The 24,378-nt window shown below is 36.4% G+C and overlaps 3 protein-coding genes across 3 annotated transcripts; 1 reads left to right on the forward strand and 2 right to left on the reverse strand.

The window, feature by feature from the left end:
* Window positions 1–3,265: 3,265 nt before the first annotated feature.
* Window positions 3,266–11,496, reverse strand: LOC141845250 (OVARIAN TUMOR DOMAIN-containing deubiquitinating enzyme 3-like). The gene is made up of 8 exons (XM_074733316.1): window positions 11,413–11,496; window positions 11,212–11,323; window positions 10,975–11,101; window positions 6,154–6,217; window positions 5,770–5,875; window positions 5,641–5,695; window positions 4,895–4,948; window positions 3,266–3,524 (listed from the first exon to the last, which is right to left on the reverse strand). The coding sequence occupies exons 1-8, from the start codon at window positions 11,444–11,446 to the stop codon at window positions 3,381–3,383; spliced, it is 696 nt and encodes a 231-aa protein (XP_074589417.1). The 5' UTR covers window positions 11,447–11,496; the 3' UTR covers window positions 3,266–3,380.
* Window positions 11,497–13,577: 2,081 nt separating this feature from the next.
* Window positions 13,578–17,762, reverse strand: LOC141845252 (OVARIAN TUMOR DOMAIN-containing deubiquitinating enzyme 3-like). Its single transcript, XM_074733318.1, has 8 exons — window positions 17,683–17,762; window positions 17,482–17,593; window positions 17,301–17,391; window positions 16,842–16,905; window positions 16,458–16,563; window positions 16,329–16,383; window positions 15,573–15,626; window positions 13,578–14,000 (listed from the first exon to the last, which is right to left on the reverse strand). The coding sequence occupies exons 1-8, from the start codon at window positions 17,711–17,713 to the stop codon at window positions 13,857–13,859; spliced, it is 657 nt and encodes a 218-aa protein (XP_074589419.1). The 5' UTR covers window positions 17,714–17,762; the 3' UTR covers window positions 13,578–13,856.
* Window positions 17,763–19,963: 2,201 nt separating this feature from the next.
* LOC141845175 (uncharacterized) lies at window positions 19,964–22,136 on the forward strand. Its single transcript, XM_074733232.1, has 4 exons — window positions 19,964–20,259; window positions 20,379–20,471; window positions 21,636–21,773; window positions 21,858–22,136. Exons 1-4 carry the CDS (start codon window positions 20,041–20,043, stop codon window positions 21,897–21,899), a joined length of 492 nt encoding a protein of 163 aa, XP_074589333.1. The 5' UTR covers window positions 19,964–20,040; the 3' UTR covers window positions 21,900–22,136.
* The last annotated feature ends 2,242 nt before the right edge of the window (window positions 22,137–24,378 follow it).

Consider the following 24,378-nt stretch of genomic DNA (forward strand, 5'->3'; position numbering starts at 1 on the left):
TCCTCCATCATCGGATCCCCCTGCTGCCGCCTCATCCCTCGTACAACTCCGCATCGAGACCGAGGCCTCACGCGCGAGCATGAAAAGGCTCATATTGTCGGCGCCGGTGGAGATCCTCATCAAGCGGCTTCCGCCCACTGATGCAGATACACGCGCCTGCTAGCCCTAGCCGTGCCGAAGAGCACACTTTAGCAGATGAACGCGGTATGCAACTAAGGTACACCTCTCACAAGTTTTCCATTTCAGGCTTATGTTGTGGTAATACATTACACACTAAGATACGTGGGCCTATAGGTTGACATGGCAGAGCTCCGGGAGAAGCTTCTCTCCCGCTACAGCAATTCTGAATTTTGTTACTTTATATCTAATTATTTGATAGAAAAATTTATCATGAAATATCTATTCATATGAAATAATTATTTTAAATTCAAAATGAAATAATTATTCATTAATCTATTTTGAAACTAATTTTACTTATCTATTTCATTTTCTTTCCTATAACATAATCGATTATTTTAATAATTTAATTAGACCAACTAAATAATAAATTGGTTCGGTCGGTACTCGTAGATGTGGTCAATTAATCTAATTATATTGAACATTTCAAATTATTTTAAAAATATTTTTTATTAAAAAAATTATTTTATTTATAATTTTTTATATTAACAAATCAAACGTATTTTCTAATTTTCTTTTTAAAAAAATAGAAAACAGTATATCATACCAAACACATTTTCTATTTTCTAAAAACTAGATCAGAAAATAGAAAAATAGAAATAGAAAATGAAAAACAGAAAATAAAAAAAAATTCAAACCAAATGCCTTCTAATTTTCTTCTTTGAAAAAAAAAATGATAAATCTTAATTAACCTCATTAGTGTTATTATAAGGGATCAAACCACAAGTGCCTAGGTAACAATCTAACGGGGAAGACGGCGACCGTGTCCAATCTGATCAACTTATATGTGTAAAAATTTAAAAAACACCCCTAATTATTATAATTGTTAAAAGTACTTTTTATTTTTAAAAAAAATAAAAAATAATATCCTATTATATATATTTTTATTAAAAGTACGAGTTGTTGTAGCGAAAGTTGTTGCTTTAAAATAAATTATTTTTAAGTCAACTTACTAGACAAATTTTATATTTTTTTATCAAAAAATTATTTTTATTAACTTATTTAATATTATTTAAATTTGATACACGTAACTTTTAAAAAATAAAATCATTATAAAATTAAAATCCATTAAATATTGTAACAGTTCTTTGTCGTTACTTTGAATGTTAAACAACTATTAAGTTAAGTGATTTTCAACTACTACTAAATTACTACTATAATAATTTTAAATATATTTAAGGAATTTTATTAAAGTTCAGATAATTTTAATTAAGTTTATATAAAAATATTTTTATCAAATTAAATTGATTTTTTTAATATAGTATATTTGTTACTATTGTTGTCTAGATATTTCACTGCAGTAATAGAAATCCTTATCGCAATAAAGAGTGATGATGTTGAAATTTTTTTTCACTTTTTCTCGTAATGTGACGATTTCTATTCTCGCAATAAGGAGTGATGATGTCGAAGTCTTCTCTTCACTTTTTTTTATAATGTGATGATTTATGTGAAGTAACAAACATCAAAAGATTTACTAAGAGTTCCAAAAGAAATCACTCTAATGCCTAATTCATCCTGATATTTTGATAATAAAGAAAAAGTAATATAAGAAAGTTGAGTTAATTCGAGAATGGCTTATGTGTCGAGCATATATTTGATTTTTTATAAATGTGAGGTACTTGTAGAACACAACATATCAAACTGTTCGGGAAATCGAAAAGTCTGCAACTCAATTACTCAAGTCGGTTCGGTAGATCAAACTGTTCAAGAAGTTGAGAGATTAGGGAATCGGATCCGTGGTTCGATCTCCAGCTACGACGTATTTGTAAAAATTTTCTTTCAAATAGGGAACGCAATCAAAGGATGTTGGACATCTGGATTGGCTACCGTATGTGCTTCCTGATTTACCCTGGTAATCAGTGGGAAACTTCTATGGGACCGAATCGGCCACCCCTAAAAATTAAGTCCATGAGATTAACTGAGATTTATCATTTTTTTTTTATAGAAAGGTCCATCTATATTAAGAAGACTCCCCCATAGATCAATTTTAGTTGGCAAGACAGAAAATTAATATTTGTGAAGAAGATTTTTCGAGGGAGATTGGCTCTACAGTTCACGTATCATGTGAAGTTCATAATATTTTTATATGAAAATGAAGTCTCGAGATCCGTTCAAAATTGACCAAAGATTATAAATATCCATATAAGTACCAAGGACAAGCATTGATTAAAATCAAGCCTGTCAAATCAAATTTATTAAAATCGAATAAACTTATAAAAAATGACCAAACTCAGTCTATTGATTTCTTTTATTAAAATCGAATTAACTTATAAAAAATGACCAAACTCAGTCGATTGATTTTTATTATTAAAATCGAATAAATTGACGGTTTGATAAATTTAATTTAATCGATTGTTAAATTAAAGTTACAAAATACAGCAATCAAACAGATCCAACAGCATATGAACCAAAATCAAAGACAAGAACAATCGACGTGGCAAAACAATTTCGACCGTCCAATCGTTCGATCTAACGGCAAGGATCATGTTATGTTTACAAAAGGCCCCAGCAATCGACGTGGCAAAATGATTTCGACCGTCCGATCGCTCGATCGAACGGCAAATGAAGAGGCTTTTGGTTTACTAGGAGAAGAGAGGGAAGGTAATGAGACAAAGGGACAAAAGGAATTGAAAACCTATTTTTCTTCTTTGACAAGACCATTTTAAGTAGAAGAAAACACTTAGATTATAATAAAAAAAAATTATTATAATTTTATAAATTTTAAATGAATGAGTTATCGATATTTATAAATTTCATTATCTTTTACAATGACAATTGTAGATTCATCATACACACTCAAATTAAACTCAATCTTATTATTTTACAAAATATTACTGTATATCAGTGAATATCCTGCAATTACAATACACTGTATGATATGTTAAACTTCATCAAGTGAATAAAGTCCGCAGATTTAATGATTAATAATTTTTTTTATAACACAATGAGTATTTGGTGGCAAAAACATAATGTATTTCACAAACATCAACATAACAAATACATTATTCGCTTACTATCTTCTATGATCGTTCTCCAAATTCATGGCAGAAAACTAGAAGAAATTTGGTGATGTTTAACAGCCCAAAAATACATTCAAATGATTTCTCAGCCATTAATATTTTATTAGACGTTCATCACATCAAAGCACTTTGTAATTTTCTAGCAGCAGCGAAGAAAGAAATAACTTGGGCAACTCTGAACTATCAAACCAGTAAATCATAATGATTCCCACCACTGAATAATAATCTAATGGGTTCCCTTTGCTTTCGTATCCACAATTTCTTGCTAAATTCAGATCCGTATTCCTCTATAGGAATAAATCCGCCACCCCTTCCTCCATGTGTATGCTGCATCAATAACATTCTTCAGTTAAAACTATAGCTTTCTTAACATACTAGGATATTTTGGACCGGAAAAGGTGCAAAATCATAGAAGAAACAAAATGAAGAACATCATGTATTAGACAATGTCTTAATCTCAAACAATGAAATAATTTACTTTTTCATTTTCACAGAGATTTATGACAATCAAGTAAAGAAATATCACACAAAAGTACTAAATAGATTGACAATGTTGATTTCCTCAGAACTAAGTTGTTCATAGTGCATTGAATGGCTGGAACTAACAGGCATAGGCTTCGGGCATCGTTGGCCAAACGACCAACGACAAACAAGGTATCAATTTGTTAAGTGTGAAACCTGTGTAGGTTAGTTAAACTAGATTTTGGCTATATAGAGCTTCTTACATATTAGAAGTTTACAGAGGACAAGATTTCTAAATCTCAACCAAGGTTTCAAAATGCAGTTTCATCATTGAACCAAAGGTTTTGTCTTGGTGTCAATAGGCATGGGTAGGCCTTGCTGATTGGTTTATTGGTGGAGGGGGACAGCCGGACAGGAGAGGAAGAGGAAGAACCAAAAGCAGAAGAAATCTACCATTCAGTTCGCAATTCTTTTAGTCAGTCAACTCAGTGTTCTTAATTCTCATGTTTCCATCAAATTTGGTCTTCCAAGTCAACAGTTAGTCAGTTGAGATCTCGCCTTGGGTTGCTTTCCAACATGGTTCTGTTAGTGCCATGTTTTGGTGTTGCTTCAGTGTTGATTGCTAAGCTGAATGATTTAGACTATAACTGAGTTTTAAAACACTATCCCATTTAAGCATACTTTGAATTAAAAAAGTATCCATCCATTATTATTTCAATACCAATGTCGAAATGGTGCTTCATCATGACAAATGAACATAGTAGAAGCTAAGTACATTGAAAACACATGTAATGGTAGGCTATTCTTCAATCAGCACGTGTTGCAGATATAACATAAAACCATAAGGCATAAAATAAATTCTTGAGGAAAACTAGCTCCTAAACAAGTTTTCCCAATGACATTCAGAGTCAATAATTCTGTAGTATATAGTTCCCGAAGAACATCATCCATCTACAGCACAACGGCAAGGTCATCAGCTGACATTCAAACACTGAAACAAAAAGGAAAAAACCAAGGAATATGGTCTAAGAAGAAGATGCAGTAACTAATGAATTATCTAATGCCATCACCTTGAAATAGTTCAATGATTCAGAAATTAAAATGCATCAGAAATTTTACGTTGTACAAATGCATATATCTACTAATGTGGACATAACCAACATTAAGAGCGCATTTATAATTTTTGAATTGACTGTGGTTCTAGAACCAATAACTTTAACAAATCAGAAACTTACTTCATGCTCAGGTTTATAAACAATGATGGGTTGCTGGTACAGTTTGGACAATACCTGAAGACAAACTTAATATTAGATGAAATTTCAACATTTAAATGGTTATATATATACACATTGCAAGTTAACAGATAGACCAGAGGAGAGGACAGAAACAGTACGCTAAGGGTATGAGTTGGAAGGAGCAATATTGTTTATTAATGTATATCACAAGGCAAGTTTTGTACCCATTCAAACAAGATTAGTTAGCATCAATATGTTTTGAAACATTTCAACGTGCTTCTAAAGTTTCATATTGTTCTTAATATGGTGGCCCTTCTACTTTTAATTCTCTCATACATGTTGATTTAAGTTTTTAGTCCGATTGAGCCTTCTTTCTCCAAAAACATTGAATTTTTAACAAAATGCCCAAGAATAGAAAAGTTTCCAAACTCTACCATAGTTACAGTGGTGAACATTTTCAACCTAAAATTCACAAGTCAAGTAGAAGACCCAGATTGAGATTGGAAACCTAAATCGAGTAGCCAAATTGAGAAGACAAAATGCAAAGACTAACTTGAGAATAAAGTCAGGCTTTAGTTAGTAGAATGGGATTTCCCACAGGATCACAAACAGGTATATGTCAAAATGAACACAATGAAGTTAGAAATTTGGAAATAGGACTTCCTTCCCTTGTATATGTATGTAGCCTTGAATGTTTATCTATATCATGGTAAGAATAATGACATATGGGTATTCAGTAAATTTACCATCAACTCTGACTTTCCTCCCAAAAAATCAGATTCTCTAATACGTTGACAGTATCTGAAAATGACAGTGCTCAAAACAAATTAGGAAGTTGTTAATAAGGATAATAGCAAATGCACACATAGACTCACTGTGTCAATGATACATCCACAGTGATCGCTTTAAATGCTTCCTCATACTTGTGCCATTCAGTTTCACTGCTACATATTATCTTTTTGACTGCCATACGTAACTCATCTAGATAATTTGAGATATTAAGTTATACAAGATGACAAGCTAAGATTTTGAGTAGAAAACAGAACCAACAGCATGCAAGTAAAGGAAGAGTTGAAATGAAGAGCAACTCACAAGGATATAATAAAAATGCAAACAAACAAAACAAATTTTGAAGCATCAGTTGCCATTACATCTTGAACATTGAAAATATATTAAACATTCTTATCTATAATAGAGCTATCCAACTTCCATTAAATAGATAATATAAATCCCGTCCCACAAGAAAAATAACACACTACCTGCATCCTCCTCCTCTTGTCTTGAGCTAAGTGCCAATCCTTTATGATTTGCCATTCCCTTTGCCTAAAAGAATAAGTTGATGACTGATGAATCATTTCCATAGTGCGACAAACAGAAAATTTAGCTAGCAAACATTCAGCTGTGCTTCAATCTGGGATTAAATTTTAAGCATTAGAGATAGATTTCGACATGAAAAATGGGGAATCCAAAAAAGTCTAGTCAATGCACAATCCAAGCGTTTGCTTTCTTGATAACGAATAACATGAAGCAACATACTTCTACAGCAGTCAGTGCAGCATCAGTTTTTTAATCCGGCGTCTCCACAGAGACGACATTTATCGTGGAACTATTATCTCAAAATAGCATAAATTAAACGCAAACGATGCATATGAAGATAGTTAATGTTACGGGAATAACCCATGGGGTCCCCTGGTTCTACTCGAGTCTGATCCTGGTCTCACCCAAAGGCCCATCGGCGGCATCTTTAGGCTTGATTGACCAAGTGCTCTCTCTGTCTACTCGTTCGAGGAAGCCATTGAATGACATCTCATTCGGCCGAATCCTCCATTCGGCCATGTCTCATTCGGCCATGTCCCCATTCGGCCATGTCCTCATTCGGCCATGTCCTCATTCGGCCATGTCACCATTCGGCCATGTCCTCATTCGGCCATGTCTCATTCGGCCATGTCCTCCATTCGGCCATGACCTCATTCGGCCATGTCCCCATTCGGCCATGTCTCCATTCGGCCATGTCTCCATTCGGCCGAATCCTCCATTCGGCCATGACCTCATTCGGCCATCTCATCCCCATTCGCCCATGTCCTCATTCGGCCATGTCTCCATTCGGCCGAATCCTCCATTCGGTCATGACCTCATTCGGCCATATCTCCATTCGATTCCATGTCCTCATTCGGCCATGCCATGTCCCATTCGGCCATATCTCCATTCGGTCATGTCCTCATTCGGCCATGTCCCCATTCGGTCATGTCCTGCCCTGCTCTGCACTGCTCCGTCTGCTATGCGTGGTGCGCTGTCTGCTCGAGCCACGCATGTGCCAGAGGCACCGTCGCAGGCTCTGCGTGCCCTGCTTTGCACTGCTCCGTCTGCTATGCGTGGTGCGCTGTCTGCTCGAGCCACGCATGTGCCAGAGGCACCGTCGCAGGCTCTGCGTGCCCTGCTCTGCGCTGCTCCGTCTGCTATGCGTGGTGCGCTGCCGAGTCACTGAGTGGCCGGATCGCTCAGGCGACCACCGCCCTTGCCCTTCAAACCTCCCATCAAGCCGAATCGTCGGATCGCCCCACAGTGCCCTGGCATATCCCATCATGACTCTGACAAGCCCACACCCCCATTTATTATCGCCATCCTTCTGACACCCGCATGGGCCATGACAAGATGACTACTTACCGGCGATGGGACAGGGAACTCGATTGTCCCTGACACTTCATTAATCATGATGGGACCTTCCTTAAATGATGACGTGACAGGTATACACGCTCATCTCCCCTTAAAACGACCACTCCCTCCTCCACAGGTAACTTCTTCAACTTATACTCTTCTCTTACGCTCAAGCTCCTCATATACTGTTCATCTTCTTCTTTATATCGCCGTACTTGACTTGAGCGTCGGAGTGGTCGCGCCAGGACACCCCCTGGCTTTCCTACTCACGTTCCTTGTGTTCGCAGGTCTTGGAGGTCTTACCGCACTCAACCCATCTTCCTGTTCCACGCCGACGACGGGGAAGGTCCGGTGACTTGTCCAGCAGTCAGTTTCAACCGGAATATATTTTGGCGCCGTCTGTGGGAACACTTCAACGTCCGGATTTGAAACGCCAATGGACGATCCTCATCGACCTCCTCCCCTCACTATGACGCAGGAAGATTTTGACAGGACGGTGGCCTCTCCCGTCCTAGCGCTCTCCAGACAGCAGCCGGAAGCGCCGGCCTCTCCTTCACGACTTCCCTCCCTTTCCGCGGAAGCTCCGCCGGCGCCGGTCCACAGGCTGTTCGAATCTGCAGAAGCCCACCAAAGCCAGGCCCACCAGAGCCAGGCCCACAGGCCCAGGTCCCTCAGGCTCAAGCCCATCCGGCCCCGACCCACCAGGCCCCGGCCCACCAGGCTTAGGTCCAGGCCCGGCCCTACATCGACGCTACGCATCTCAAGCCGATGCAGATGGCAAGGACTCAATCAGGCCATGGAACGCTACACATCTCCGGCCTTACCGCATTTAGCGGTTCAAGAACACTAAGTGTCATGGTATGTACTTTACTTTCCTACACTTGAATAATAAGGATACTTCCGCAGGCCCGCCCCGCGCCAAGGCTCTTCAGCCATTCCCAATACTCTCCCGACTCGAACGTAGTCGCGGATCGAGCCAACCTAGGTCTCGGACCTACTCCATCGACATTAATTAGGTCTCGGACCTACTCCATCGACAATAATTAGGTCTCGGACCTACTCCATCGACATTATTTAGGTCTCGGACCTACTCCATCGACAATAATTAGGTCTCGGACCTACTCCATAGACATTATTTAGGTCTCGGACCTACTCCATCGATAATAATTAGGTCTCGGACCTATTCCATCGACATTATTTAGGTCTCGGACCTACTCCATCGACTTTACTTAGGTCTCGGACCTACGCCATCGACAATATTTAGGTCTCGGACCTACGCCATCGACAATACTTAGGTCTCGGACCTACGCCATCGACACTACTCTCCCGACTCGGACATAGTCGTGGATCGAGCTAATTCAGGTCTCGGACCTGCGCCATCGACAATTGCCCTTTTTAGGGTTCAGCCTCTCTGCGGCCTCACTCATCCAAGGCTTCTCAGCCATTCATCCAAGGCTCTCAGCCATTCATCCGAGGCTTCTCAGCCACTCATCCGAGGCTTCTCAGCCATTCATCCAAGGCTTCTCAATCATTCATCCAAGACTTTCAGTTATTCATCCGAGGCTTCTCAGCCACTCATCTGAGGCTTCTCAGCCACTCATCCAGGCTCTCAGCCATTCATCCGAGGCTCTCAGTCATTCATCCGAGGCTTCTCAGCCATTCATCCAAGGCTTCTCAACCATTCATCCAAGGCTCTCATCCATTCATCCAAGGCTTTCAGTCATTCATCCGAGGCTTCTCAGCCACTCATCCGAGGCTTCTCAGCCACTCATCCAGGCTCTCAGCCACTCATCCAAGCTCTCAGCCACTCATCCGAGGCCTCTCAACCACCCATGCCAGACTCTGATTTGGACTAGGACTTGCCTCTCTCCACGTGAGCTCACCGCCATACCGCCACGTGTCCTTCGCTGATCACCACTTCTCCACTCAGCATAACTACCCAGCTATTCGAGTCGCTAAACCAGACTTTGATGTAGATCAGACTCGAGTAACGACTCAATCTAGTCAGTTCGACTTATGCTCCATTCGACTAGACTAGCGGAGAGGCTTATGTTACGGGAATAACCCATGGGGTCCCCTTGGTTCTATTCGAGTCTGATCCTGGTCTCACCCAAAGGCCCATCGGCGGCATCTTTAGGCTTGATTGACCAAGTGCTCTCTGTCTACTCGTTCGAGGAAGCCATTGAATGACATCTCATTGTCCTCATTCGGCCATGTCCTCATTCGGGCCATTCGACCGAATCCTCCATTCGGCCATGCCATTCGGCCATGTCCTCATTCGGCCATGTCTCCATTCGGCCGCCAATCCTCCATTCGGCCATGACCTCATTCGGCCATCATTCGGCCATGTCCCCATTCGGCCATGTCCTCATTCGGCCATGTCTCCATTCGGCCGAATCCTCCATTCGGTCATGACCTCATTCGACCATATCTCCATTCGGCCATATCTTCATTCGGCCATATCTCCATTCGGCCATGTCCCCATTCGGTCATGTCCTCATTCGGCCATGTCCTCATTCGGCCATGTCCCCATTCGGTCATGTCCTCATTCGACCATGTCCCCATTCCATGTCCTGCCCTGCTCTGCACTGCTCCGTCTGCTATGCGTGGTGCGCTGTCTGCTCGAGCCACGCATGTGCCAGAGGCACCGTCGCAGGCTCTGCGTGCCCTACTCTGCACTGCTCCGTCTGCTATGCGTGGTGCGCTGTCTGCTCGAGCCACGCATGTGCCAGAGGCACCGTCGCAGGCTCTGCGTGCCCTGCTCTGCGCTGCTCCGTCTGCTATGCGTGGTGCGCTGCCGAGTCACTGAGTGGCCGGATCGCCAGCCGGCCACCGCCCTTGCCCTTCAAACCTCCCATCAAGCCGAATCGTCGGATCGCCCCACAGTGCCCTGGCATATCCCATCATGACTCTGACAAGCCCACACCCCCATTTATTATCGCCATCCTTCTGACACCCGCATGGGCCATGACAAGATGACTACTTACCGGCGATGGGACAGGGAACTCGATTGTCCCTGACACTTCATTAATCATGATGGGACGTTCCTTAAATGATGACGTGACAGGTATACACGCTCATCTCCCCTTAAAACGACCACTCCCTCCTCCACAGGTAACTTCTTCAACTTATACTCTTCTCTTACGCTCAAGCTCCTCATATACTGTTCATCTTCTTCTTTATATCGCCGTACTTGACTTGAGCGTCGGAGTGGTCGCGCCAGGACACCCCCTGGCTTTCTTACTCACGTTCCTTGTGTTCGCAGGTCTTAGAGGTCTTACCGCACTCAACCCATCTTCCTGTTCCACGCCGACGACAGGGAAGGTCCGGTGACTTGTCCAGCCGCCAGTTTCAACCGGAACAGTTAACATAATAGAAATATGAAGAACAAATTTCAAGGGTAATCAACAAAGAAGAAATTGTACCAGGGCACGGAACATGCACCGACCGTCGCCTGTGATTTTGATAACTTCGTAGCTCTCTACTTTCTTTGTCGCCCGCGAGACACCCCCTCCCCTTGAATCCAGTGTCGCCGGCGAGACACCCCGTCCCCTTGAATCCAAAATTAAAAAAAAAAGAAAATAAAAGAAATCGATTATACAAAAGGAATGCCCTTTAGTGAATTCCGGATAAAAAGGACTTTGGAACAAATATAAAAGTACAAGGTGGAAGCGGTCCTAGCAAAAAATCGGACGTCGGAAGCAGGCATGGGAACCGGCGAAGGGAGGAGCTCGAACTGAGCGGTTCCATTTCTCAGCTGCTCAAGGAGAACTCCTGCAAACTCATATGAACGATTCTTTTGGACCCAGAAAACCTACTGAACGATAGAAGCGAAGAAGGTCGAGATACAGTTCGAGAGGTACCATTCGAAGGAAGCCTTCCGCCTTTCGCTGCCATATAATGAGAAGGAATCGGAAGAAGGATTCTGCGGCGACTGAGGTAGCGGAGCGGGGAAGACGGCTTATACGGGTAAAAATTATAAAAAACACCCCTAATTATTATAATCGTTAAAAAGTACTTTTTATTTTTAAAAAAAATAAAAAAATAATATCCTATTATATATATTTTTATTAAAAGTACGATTGGTTGTAGCAAAAGTAGTTGCTTTAAAATAAATTATTTTTTAAGTCAACTTACTAAACAAATTTTATATTTTTTATCAAAAAATTATTTTTATTAACTTATTTAATATTATTTAAATTTGATCGACATGACTTTTAAAAAATAAAATTATTATAATATTAAAATCCATTAAATATCGTAGCAGGTCGTTGTCGTTGCTTTGAATGCTAAACAACTATTAAGTTAACTGATTTTCAACTGCTACTAAATTACTACTATAATAATTTTAAATATATTTAAGTGATTTTATTAAAGTTCAGATAATTTTAATTAAGTTTATATAAAATTTTTTTTATCAAATTAAATTGATTTTTTAATATAGTATATGTGTTACTATTGTTATCTAGATATTTCATCGTGATAATAGAAATCCTTTAGCGATGATGTCGAAATTTTCTCTTCACTTTTTCTCATAATGTGATGATTTATGTGAAGTAATAAATATCAAAGGTTCATCAAGAGTTCCTCAAATAAACCACTCTGATGCCTCATCTTGATATTTTGATTATAAAGAAAAAATAATATGAGAAAGTTGAGTTAATTTGAGAATCCTTTTTGTGCGGATAGGGGTGTAATTAAACCGAACCGAGCTGAACAATAAAAGGCTCGAGTTCGAGCTTGATTCATTTTCCCTACGTTCGAGTTCGATTTAAGCTTTAATTCTTAAGCTCGAGTTCGACTCGTAATGAAATTAAATAGTTCGCGAACGACTCGAGCTCGATTCAAAAATGACTTATTTTAAAATTAAACGAGTTTAGTTTGAACTTGGTTCAAAAATAATTTATTTAAAAAGTTAAACGAGCTTAATTCGAGCTTGACTCGTTAATATATAATATTTATAATTCATGTATATATATATATATATACACACACGTTCGCGAAACTCTTGACGAACACGTTCGTGAAACCTTAAACTAACATGTTCGCAAGCTCACAAACCAAGTACTGTTAAGCTCGAGCTCGTCTTAATAATATTTTCGAGCTCGAAATCAGGATCGAACTCGGCTCGTTAACTTAATTGAATGAATTCAAACGATTTTTTTTTTAAATCGACACTCGAATAGCTCGCGAGTAGCTTAACTTGTTTACACCACTATGCTTGGAGCATATATTTGGTCTTTTATAAACGTGAGGTACTTGCGAAACACAACATGTCAGACTTTGGTAAATTGAGAAGTCAGCGACTCAATTGGTCAAGTCGATTCGGTAGGTCAGATTGTTCGAGAAATTGAGAGATTAGCGAATCAGCCTTGTTAGATAAGTTTCTACGGAAAGATCAATATAGCTATATTGATAAGACTCGTCGAGAGATGGTTGGCAAGATGGAAAATTAACATTTGTGGGGAAGATTCCTCGAGCGAGATTGACTTGGCAGTCGACATATCACGTGAAGTTCATAATATTTTCATATGAAAATGAAGTCTTAATGACCCCTCGAGAGTCGAGTGGATCTCAAATCCGTTCAAAATTGACCCAAAGATTATAAATATCCATATATGTACTAAGGACAAGCATTGATTAAAATCGAGCCTGTCAAATCAAATTTATTAAAATCGAATAAACTTATAAAAAATGACCAAACTCAGTCGATTGATTTTTATTATTAAAATCGAATAAATTGACGGTTTGATAAATTTAATTTAATCGATTGTTAAATTAAAGTCTTACCAAAAGCAGCGGGTCAACTACGGAATCCTATCGAAGTCTTACAAGAAGGCAGCAATCAAACAGATCCAACAGCATATGAACCAAAATCCAAGATAAGAATCAGAATGAGAAACTTCAGAAAAACACAGCGATCAGAACCTAACTTATCGCCAAATTTAATTCAAATATAAACCGAAAGCAAAAAAATATAAATCCAAACAGCAAAAATTGACGAACACAATGACTATCTGGTGGAAAAAACATAATGTATTTCACAAGCATGAACATAACAAATACATTATTCGCTTACAATCTTCTATGAACCTTCTCCAAATTCATGGCAGAAAACTAGAAGGAATTTGGTGATGTTTAACAGCCCAAAAATACATTCAAATGATTTCTCAGCCACTAAAACTTTGTTAGATGTTCATCACATCAAAGCCCTTTGTAAATTTTCTAGCAGCATACTGTCGAAGTTCTATACTCTTTCAGGTCAATCAGCAGCGAAGAAAGAAATAACTTGGGCAACTCTGAACTATCAAACCAGTAAATCATAATGATTCCCACCACTGTATAATAATCTAACGGGTTCCCTCTGCTTTCCTTTTCTCGATTTCTTGCTAAATTCAGATCCGTATTCAGCTATAGGAATAAATCCACCGGCCCTTCCTCCATGTGTATGCTGCAGTAGATCAATAACATTCTTCAGTTAAAACTATAGCTTTCTTAACATACTAGGATATTTTGGACCGAAATAGGTGCAAAATCATAGAAGCAAAAGAATGAAGAACATCATGTATTAGACAATATCTTAATCCCAAACAATGAAATAATTTACTTTTTCATTTTCACAGAGATTTATGACAATCAAGTAAAGAAATATCACACAAAAGTACTAAATAGATTGACAATGCTGATTTCCTCAGAACTAAGTTGTTCATAGTGCATTGAATGGCTGGAACTAACAGCATAGGCTTCGGGCATCGTTGGCCAAATGACAGGCAAGGTATCAATTTGTTAAGTGTGAAACCTGTGTAGGTTAGTTAAACTAGATTTTGGCTATATAGAGCTTGTTACATGTTAGAAGTTTACAAAGGACAAGATTTCTAAATCTCAACCAAGGTTTTAAAATGCAGTTTCATCATTGAACCAAAGGTTTTGTCTTGGTGTCAACCTATGCCAATACATGGTGCCAATCGGCATGGGTAGGCCTTGCTGATTGGTTTATTGGTGGAGGGGGACGGGAGAGGAAGAGGAAGAGGAAGAACCAAAAGCAGAGAAATCTACCATTCAGTTCGCAATTCTTTTAGTCAGTCAATCCAGTGTTCTTAATTCTCATGTTTCCATCAAATTTGGTCTTCCAAGTCAACAGTTAGTCAATTGAGATCTCACCTTGGGTTGCTTTCCAACATGGTTCCGTTAGTGCCGTGTTTTGGTGTTGCTTCAGTGTTGATTCCTAAGCTGAATGATTTAGACTATAACTGAGTTTTAAAACACTATCCCATTTAAGCATACTTCGAATTAGAAAAGTATCCATCCTTTATTATTTCAATTGTTATTTCAATACCAATAGTACGACACAAATGGTAGGCTATTCTTCATCATGACAAATGAACATAGTAGAAGCTAAGTACATTGACACATGTTATAGCTTTGTTGCAATGGTAGGCTATTCTTACATGATCAAAATGGTCAGCACGTGTTGTATCCATCCCATTATTTCAATACCAATATCGAAATGGTGCTTCATCATGACAAATGAACATAGTAGAAGCTAAGTACATTGACACATGACTCAATTCCATAATAATGGTTGGCTATTCTTTAATCAGCACGTGTTGCACATATAACATAAAACCGCTAAGGCAGAAAACAAATTCTTGAGGAAAACTAGCTCCTAAACAAGTTTTCCCAATGACATTCAGAGTCAGTAATTCTGTAGTATATAGTTCCCAAAGAACATCATCCATATACAGCACAACAGTAAGGTCATCAGCTGACATTCAAACACTGAAACAAAAAGGAAGAAACCAAAGAATATGGACTAAGAAGAAGATGCAGTAACTAATGAATTATCTAATGCCATCACCTTGAAATAGTTCAATGATTCAGAAATTAAAATGCATCAAAAATTTTACGTTGTACAAGTGCATATATCTACTAATGTGGACATAACCAACATTAAGAGCACATTTACAATTTCTGAATTGACTGTGGTTCTAGAACCAATAACTTTAACAAATCAGAAACTTACTTCATGCTCAGGTATATAAACAATGATGGGTTGCTGGCACAGTTTGGACAATACCTGAAGACAAACTTAATATTAGATGAAATTTCAACATTTAAATGGTTGTGTGTGTGTATACACACACACATTGCAAGTTAACAGATAGATCAGAGGAGAAGACAGAAACAGTACACTAAGGGTATGAGTTGGAAGGAGCAATATTGTTTATCAATGTATATCACAAGGCAAGTTTTGTACCCATTCAAACAAGATTAGTTAGCATCAATATGTTTTGAAACATTTCAACGTGCTTCTAAAGTTTGATATTGTTCTTAATATGGTGGTCCTTTTACTTTTAATTCTCTCATACACGTTGATTTACGTTTTTAGTCCGATTGAGCCTTCTTTCTCCAAAAACATTGAATTTTTAACAAAATGCCCAAGAATAGAAAAGTTTCCAAACTCTACCACAGTTACAGTGGTGAACATTTTCAACCTAAAATTCACAAGTCAAGTAGAAGACCCAGAGTGAGATTGGAAACCTAAATCAAGGAGCCAAATTGAGAAGACAAAATGCAAAGACTAACTTGAGAATAAAGTCAGGCTTTAGTTAGTAGAATGGGATTTCCCACATGATCACAAACAGGTATATGTCAAAATGAACACAATGAAGTTAGAAATTTGGAAATAGAACTTCCTTCCCTTGTATATGTATGTAGCCTTGAATGTTTATCTATATCATGGTAAGAATAATGACATAAGGGTATTCAGTAAATTTACCAACAACTCTGACTCTCCTCCCCAAAAATCAGATCGTCCAATACGTTGACAGTATCTGAAAATGACAGTGCTCAAAACAAATTAGGAAGTTGTTAATAAGGATAATAGCAAATGCACACATAAACTCACCGTTTCAATGATTCATCCACAGTGATCGCTATAAGTGCTTCCTCATACTGGTGTCGTTCAGTTTCACTGTCACATATTATCTCTTTGACTGCCATACGTAACTCATCTAGATAATTTGAGATATTAAGTTATACAAGATGACAAGCTAAGATTTTGAGGAGAAAACAGAACCAAAAGCATACAAGTAAAGGAAGAGTTGAAATGAAGAGCAGCTCACAAGGATATAATAAAAATGCAAACAAACAAAACAAATTTTGAAGCGTCAGTTGCCATTACATCTTGAACATTGAGAATATATTAAACATTCTTAGCTATAATAGAGCTGTCCAACTTCCATTAAATAGATACTATAAATCCCGTCCCACAAGAAAAACAACACACTACCTGCATCATCCTTCTCTTGTCTTGAGCTAAGTGCCAATCCTTTATAATTTGCCATTCCCTTTACCTAAAAGAATAAGTTGATGACTGATGAATTATTTCCATAGTGTGACAAACAGAAAATTTAGCTAGCAAACATTCAGCTGTGCTTCAATCTGGGATTAAATTGTAAGCATTAGAGATAGATTTCGACATGAAAAATGGGGAATCCAAAAAGTCTAGTCAATGCACAATCCAAGTGTTTGCTTTCTTGATAAAGAATAACATGAAGCAACATACTTCTACAGCATTCAGTGCAGTATCAGTTTTTTAATCCGGCGTCTCTACAGAGACGACATTTATCGTGGAACTATTATCTCAAAATAGCATAAATTAAACGCAAACGATGCATCTGAAGATAGTTAACATAAAAGATATACGAAGAACAAATTTCAAGGTTAATCACCAAAGAAGAAATTGTACCAGGGCACGGAACATGCACCGACCGTCGCCTGTGACTTTGTGAACTGCGTAGCGCTCTACTTTCTTTGTCGCCGGCGAGACACCCCCTCCCCTTGAATCAAAAAAAAAAAAAAAAAAAAAGTAATCGATTAAACAAAAGGAATGCCGGATAAAAAGGACTTTGGAACAAATATAAAATTACAAGGAGGAACCGATCCTAGCAAAAAATCCGACGTCTGGAGCAGGCATGGGAACCGGCGTCGGGAGGAGCTCGAACTGAGCGGTTCCATTTCTCAGCTGCTCGAGCAGAACTTCTGCAAACACATATGAACTATTCTTTTGGACCCAGAAAACCTACTGAACGATAGAAGCGAAGAAGGTCGAGGTACAGTTCGAGAGGTACCATTCGAAGGAAGCCTGCCGCCTTTCGCCATAGAACGAGAAGGAAGCGGAAGAAGGATTCTGCGGCGACGAGGTAGCGGAGCGGGGAAGACGGCAAGGGAATCGGATGTCCCTAATCCAAACTCCAATGGACCTCACACTTCAACTAAATGGGCTGATTGGGCTCGGACCGTGTCCAATCTGATCAACTTATTTGGGTAAAATTTTTTAAAAACACCCATAATTATTATAATCGTTAAAAAGTACTTTTTATTTTAAAAAAATAAAAAATAAAATCCTATTATATATATTTTTATTGAAAGTACGAGTTGTGGTAGCAAAAGTAGTTGCTATAATGTATAAGTTACAGTGTAGTTATAACTTATTAAAATAAATTGTTTTTTAATTCAACTTACTAAAAAATAATATATATAGAATATTTTTATATCAAAAAATTAGTTATCAACTTATTTAATATTATTTAAATTTGATCGACATAACTTTTAAAAAATAAAATCATTATAAAATTAAAATCCATTAAATATTGTAGCAGTTCGTTGTCGTTACTGTGAATGTTAAACAACTATTAAGTGATTTTCAACTACTACTAAATTACTACTATAATAATTTTAAATATATTTAAGTGATTTTATTAAAGTTCAGATAATTTTAACTAAATTTATAAAAAATATATATATAAATATTTTTATCAAGTTAAATTGATTTTTTTTTAATATAGTATATTTATTACTGTTGCTATCTAGTCATCTAGATATTTCACTGTGATAATAGAAATTGTTCTCGCAACAAAAGAGCAATGATGTTGAAGTTTTCTTTTCACTTTCTTCTCGTATTGTGATGATTCTTGTGAAGAATCACAAATATCAAAAGGCTTACCAAGAGTTTTCTAGTGAAACCACTCTGATACTTAACTCATCATAATATTTTGATAATAAAAAAAAAGTAATACAAGAAAGTTGAATTAATTCGAGAATCCCTTTTGGAACATATATTTGGTTTTTTATAAATATGAGGTACTCGTGAAGAACATAATAGAACACAGCATGTCAGACTGTTCGAAAAATCAAGAAGTCGGTGACTCAATTAATCGAGTTGGTTCGGTTGGTCAGATTGTTTGAGAAACCGAGAGACTATCGAGTCAGCCTTTGTTAGGAATACTTCCACAAAAAGGTCCTCAAGAGATCAACCTTTATTGGGAAGATAAAAAAATTTGATGTTTGTTAAGAAGACTCCTCGAGAGAGATGACTTGGTAGTTGACATATCACGTGAAGTTTATGTTAATCAAGTCCTAAAACATGCCACATGATTCTTGTATTGACTGAGTTAAGGTCTACCATGTGGATATTTATTTATCTTCGTATATGTTATAATAATACTGAAATAAAAATATTCTTGAAATAAAAAAGTTGGGGTTGTTTTTTTACCACCTATTTTAAAAGTGAGAAGATAAAAAAATTTATCTCCAGGACATAGTTGAGTTGGTTAATACGGAGCAAATTTACTGTAGTGGATAAGGATTGAATCTCGATGAAGTCGAGATAATTTCCTCTTCGGAATGGTCAACTGTAACTTCTCGATTTACCTATAGAGAAGATAAAAAACTTAGTACTTAAAATAACAAAAAAAAATTAAAAATTATAGACGTCATAATATATTTTTATATAAAAATAATGACCCCTCCAATAGATCCTTTGAAAATTAACCCAAGATTATAAATATCCATAAACTACCAACTATGCCAATAGGGCGAATTTGATCTTTTTGAGCTTTTATTTCAGCAAAAGATTCAATTCGTTACCCAAGCAACTTCTTATGATCATCTGTAAGGAGATAAATTAAGAAACTACAATTAATCACGATGAAAAAAAATATTACCTCAACTTTGTTGACTTTTAGCATCTATAGATAAGGACAAGCATTGATTAAAATAAAGCCTATCGAATCAAATTTATTAAAATTGAATAAACTTAAAAAAAAAATCAAACTCAATCGATTGATTTTTATTATTAAAATTGAATAAATTGAATCAATAAAAAATAATTAATTTAGTAATCATTTTTTAAAAAATAAAAAATAAGAAGAATTTTTTAATAAAAATTTAATCAATATAATAAAAAATCTTAATTTTTTATTTAATAAAAAACGGTTTGATAAATTTAATTTAATCGATTTTTAAAGTTCAAAATAAAAAATAGATTTAACTATTTTTCTTTTTTAAAAAACCAAACTTTTGCTGACCCTATCTACAGATATTTTTTAAAGGCTGTTCGTATCTTAGATATCACCCGTCTCGACATCGGCTCGGTGATTCCTTCCGGCGATATCGATCGAACGGCGGCCCGAGAGAGCGAGGGAGAGATGTCGAGGCCGGATCGGAGCGACTCCCACCTGCCGCAGGAGGAGGCGGCGAAGGTGGAGGCGGAGACGAGGAACTATTTCGAGGGCATCGCCCCAAAGCGCCACACCAAACCCTCCCGGAGCGACTACTCCGCCGTCTACGCCGACGCGCTCCACTCCTCCGACCCCGATTCTATTCCCGAGCTCGACAAGCTCCGCCATCTCGAGGCCGATCCCCTGGTTCTTACTTGCTCCGATTCAGATTTGCGATGATATTCTTTTACTTTCGCTTTTGTACTGAAAATAAATAGTCTTCTGGATCCAATCTCTTCCATTTTTTTTTTTGGAATTCTTTGCAGAAACTAGTCTGCGATGGGCAGGAAGTGGAAGAAGAATATGTGGAGACGGAGTATTACAAGGATCTCAACGGTATAGACAAGGAGCATCACACGGTAATCCTCTGTTATTACTCTTTCGCCCGCTCCGGCTCAATTTGTTCAAACATTACGTTATGATCTCAGGAACCACAGGCTGTGGTAGAAGGGGAAAGAGAGAAAGTGATAGATTTAAGGGAAGAGATAGAGGTAGAGGGCGACCAAGATAGGAAAATTAGATATGACATCTATTTATAGACTAAAAAAATTGAAAAACTGAGTGAAGAAATAGAGTTGAAAATCTATAATTAAGTCATTTAAAAAATTATTTCTACTTTGTTTTGCACGGTTTTATTCACCAACTTTTTCAAGATTGTTTGCTATTGAGTTCAATTCCTCTTTCAGTTTCTCTAAATTTGTTCAGTGTTAAAGGGTAATCCTCGAGATTAAATCTTCCTCCTTGTTTGGTTCTAGGCTTACACCACGTTACTGGATGCAAGTTTTGGAGCTTCTTGTTACCTAAAGAACCTAACCACATCCTTGCCTGAAAATGCAAAACTAGGATGTATTAACTACTACAAAGGGCTTTTGTTAAACTTTGGTTTTGGTTTTACGAGGAATTGGAATTTAGGGCACACAAATTGAATTTTTAAAAATAAATAAGACAAGGAACAAGAGACAGGTTGATGCCGTTCACATTTTAGCCCATTTTTGCTGTGAATTTTAGTTTATTTGTTTCTTACATTACAATGGGGTAGGCCTTTTTGGTTAAGGAAGCTGCCACAGGCATCTATTGCAACTAGGATTTTCCCCTTGATCTTATTGGTTACTCTTTATTTTGTCTTTCACATGGTTGTAAATCATCAAAAAGGTTGATAATCTCTAGATGTACTTATACTAACTTTCCTCTTTTGAACTAAATTGCAACTCCCCTGTTAAGTTTCTTGATTTCTTCACTCAAGGAGATTAAGATTTACATGATATATCCTTTATGCAGGCACAATGTTGCATTATGTATGGAGTATGAGCTCCTTTCTTATGCATTAGCACATTTATTCCCTATTATGTTTTTTCTCTGTATACTCAAATCAGATAGTAACACTGTTAACTTTCACTATTCTGCTTCAAAAAATTTTATCCCCTATTTGATTTCCTCATTCACTTTTTCAGGAACTAATTTCTGATTGATACATTGTTTTTAATGCCAATATCTCATTGTGTTCCTATGAACTGGTTCTCCAGACCGGTACAGGTTTCATCAAAGTAGAAATGAAAAATACTAGCAGTTTTGTCCTAGGACAAGCACCTGATGCATCAGACTTACAGACACCTTGCAAGGGGAATCCAGCTACAAATGAATGGATTCCCTCTGCTGACATAGTATGCTAACCCGTTTCTATATTCTTGAGTATTTAGCTACGATTTGATCTTCTCCATTTGACATGCGATTGTACTTCTATTCAGATTATTCCCGGTTCAAACAAGCCCAAGAGGAGCGACATTTAACATGTTCATGAAAAGGATATGGATTGGTTCTGCTATGACTTCCTATGCAATCAGCAATTATCATACTACAAAGTATCAAGTAGAATAAACACTTGCGTGCAAGTTGTGTGGTAAGTTGAATGTTTTAATATGTATATCTAATCGTTTGTTTCCTTATGGTGTGTTTGCTGGGGCATCATTTGAAGGCTATTGTAAAATGAAACAAAGAAGATTACATAGGAAAGAACTTTTTAATTACCTGCCTATAGTAAAATATGGTATTGATCTAATTCACAAATTCAAATACTTATTATGTACTGTGCCACTAATTAGTTTTGGAAAAGTTTAAACATTTTGTGTTTCCAACTATTAGGTGACATCAAATAGTTTGAAGGTGTGTTATCCAAGTGATCAAGTATTCCTTTTTGATTGTTTGTGAAATGAGTGGTATAAATTAGGGATTGTGCTAAGTATTTATCTAACTTGCATTGTGTGATTGTTATTATCCAACCATGTTGGTTTGATTACAGTGACAACACTAAAATGTGTGCTCTTTTAAGCAGGATTATTGTTTGTGAGAAATGATTTCCAATTTTTGTCATTAATAGGGGCAAGTTTCATATTAATCTATTTATTTATAACCTTTTAGATTTATCAAAGGTGAAATTCATAATATATTGCAAATATGTTCTTACAACATAGTCTTTGTTTGGATACAGGATTGATAGTTTTTTTTTTTTTTTTTTGCTTTTATATGAGAACATGAACACTTTTATATCAAATTATTCACTCCACACCAAACTTTTTACTTTTTATACTTGAGGTAGAAATATTTTTGCATAATTTTTTGTGTTGGATATGATTGATTTTTTACTCTTAATTAAAAACATGTATAATTTCATATGAAACAATTCAATTTCTCAATCATTTAAAGGTCAATTGGATTCACTTTTTTATATATTATTTTGACTGTTTTCTATGATAATCTATATTATGATGCAGGATGTATGATTTTGGCCATCAACATAAAATTAATAAATTTCATATCGAACTATTAGTTTTTTTGACCTATTTTAAATTTTGGCCATTAGTACATGCAATATATATTATAATATGGATGCATGATTCTAGCCATCAACACAAGTAATTAATAATTTTATAACAAACTATTCATTTCTATGCTTTGATAACTTTAGATATCAAAATCCGAGTAATTTTTATTTTCTGAATGTGTTATCATATAATGCTTATATAGGGATGATAATTTTCTCTACAAAGGATTTAATATCCTACTTTAATATAAAAAATATAAAACTTGAATATAAAAGAATACTATAGAAGATCTCTTTTTTTAAATTTGATTAAATAATTCAAATAATATAGAAGATTTTTTTTTAATTGGATTAAATATTTAAATAAATAGGTATATGAATTTTTAAATATGAGTATGGAAATGGATTAATAATAAAATTATTCATAAATTAATTTATATATATATATATATTAATTATTTTTTATTTCATCAATGATTTTTTCTTTTTTCATGTTATCGATGATTAATTAAAGAAAAATAAAAAATAAATATAATTTTTTTTCATAATTTATAGATATTTATTTTATTTTTATTAAATTAACATAAATATTTTTCAATATAATATACTAATTTTAATATGTTTTTATTGAATGATGATAATTAAATGAAATAAAAAAATTATTAATGTAAAAAATATTCAATCCTAATAGGTATAAAGATGAATATTTGATTTTTGATAGATATGAAAATTGAAGATAAAAATTGAATATCTAATGGAAATGGAAATGAGAATAAAAGATATAATAAATAGAGATGACAACAATTATCCATTATCATTCTTAAATGTATATTTTAAATTATATTATAAATAAATTGTTTCATCTGGATTGAAAATATAATTATGTTACTCAACATAAAAATTAATTTAAAATTTGCAAATGGATAAATTGTTTTCAAATAGTTTCTGTTAATTGTGTTTTAAATTAGGAGGCTTGGAATTATAAGATTCTAGAGATGCAAGAGAAATGAGTTGAGCAGTATAGAAAAAGGACCAAACACTGAGATTTCTCTGCCCAAGTTGGTCATTTGATTCAAGAGCAAGAACAGTTCTCTCAATCCACTTCTGCGATCATAAAACTGTCAAACATGAAAAAAAAAAAAAAAAAGATGAACCACTGGCAATCAGTAATGAGCAAACCTGGAGTAGTAGAGCCACCAAGTTCATCATACTATGACACCATCCCCCCAAAAATGTTATATTTCTTCAGTTAGGGTACATGAACCAACAAAGAATAATCCCCAACGTCGACAGCAAATTCTCCCACCAGGCAAGATCATCTACAAAATATAAAAAAAAACAGATAGTAAGGCACGAGCAATGGAGAATTCCAAGCAAATAGCTAGTGAGAACAAAAAGTGCATGCGACACTCATCATTCTCAAACAGAGTGAGAGAGATCCCTCATCA

This window comes from Curcuma longa, chromosome 14 (genome assembly GCF_044706935.1).
Source record: "Curcuma longa cultivar G26 ecotype Majalengka, Jawa Barat chromosome 14, ITB_CL_G26_1.1, whole genome shotgun sequence".
NCBI classification, from domain to species: Eukaryota; Viridiplantae; Streptophyta; class Magnoliopsida; order Zingiberales; family Zingiberaceae; genus Curcuma; species Curcuma longa.

Bases quoted from the DNA above. Each gene is read 5' to 3' on its own strand.
- LOC141845250 (XM_074733316.1), bottom strand. From the start codon at position 11,446: ATGGCAGCGAAAGGCGGAAGGCTTCCTTCGAATG. The intron at 11,102-11,211 runs GTACTTTTATAT...TTTGGATTCAAG, and splicing joins GCTAGGACCGCTTCCACCTT to GGGACGGGGTGTCTCGCCGG. The intron at 4,949-5,640 runs GTAAATTTACTG...GTTTGTCTTCAG, and splicing joins GAGGAAAGTCAGAGTTGATG to GTATTGTCCAAACTGTACCA.
- LOC141845252 (XM_074733318.1), bottom strand. From the start codon at position 17,713: ATGGCGAAAGGCGGCAGGCTTCCTTCGAATG. The intron at 17,392-17,481 runs GTAATTTTATAT...TTTTGATTCAAG, and splicing joins GCTAGGATCGGTTCCTCCTT to GGGAGGGGGTGTCTCGCCGG. The intron at 16,906-17,300 runs GTACAATTTCTT...TTATTCTTTTAG, and splicing joins GGTGCATGTTCCGTGCCCTG to GTAAAGGGAATGGCAAATTA.
- LOC141845175 (XM_074733232.1), top strand. From the start codon at position 20,041: ATGTCGAGGCCGGATCGGAGCGACTCCCACCTGCCGCAGGAGGAGGCG. The intron at 20,472-21,635 runs GTAATCCTCTGT...CTGGTTCTCCAG, and splicing joins TAGACAAGGAGCATCACACG to ACCGGTACAGGTTTCATCAA. The intron at 21,774-21,857 runs GTATGCTAACCC...ACTTCTATTCAG, and splicing joins GGATTCCCTCTGCTGACATA to ATTATTCCCGGTTCAAACAA.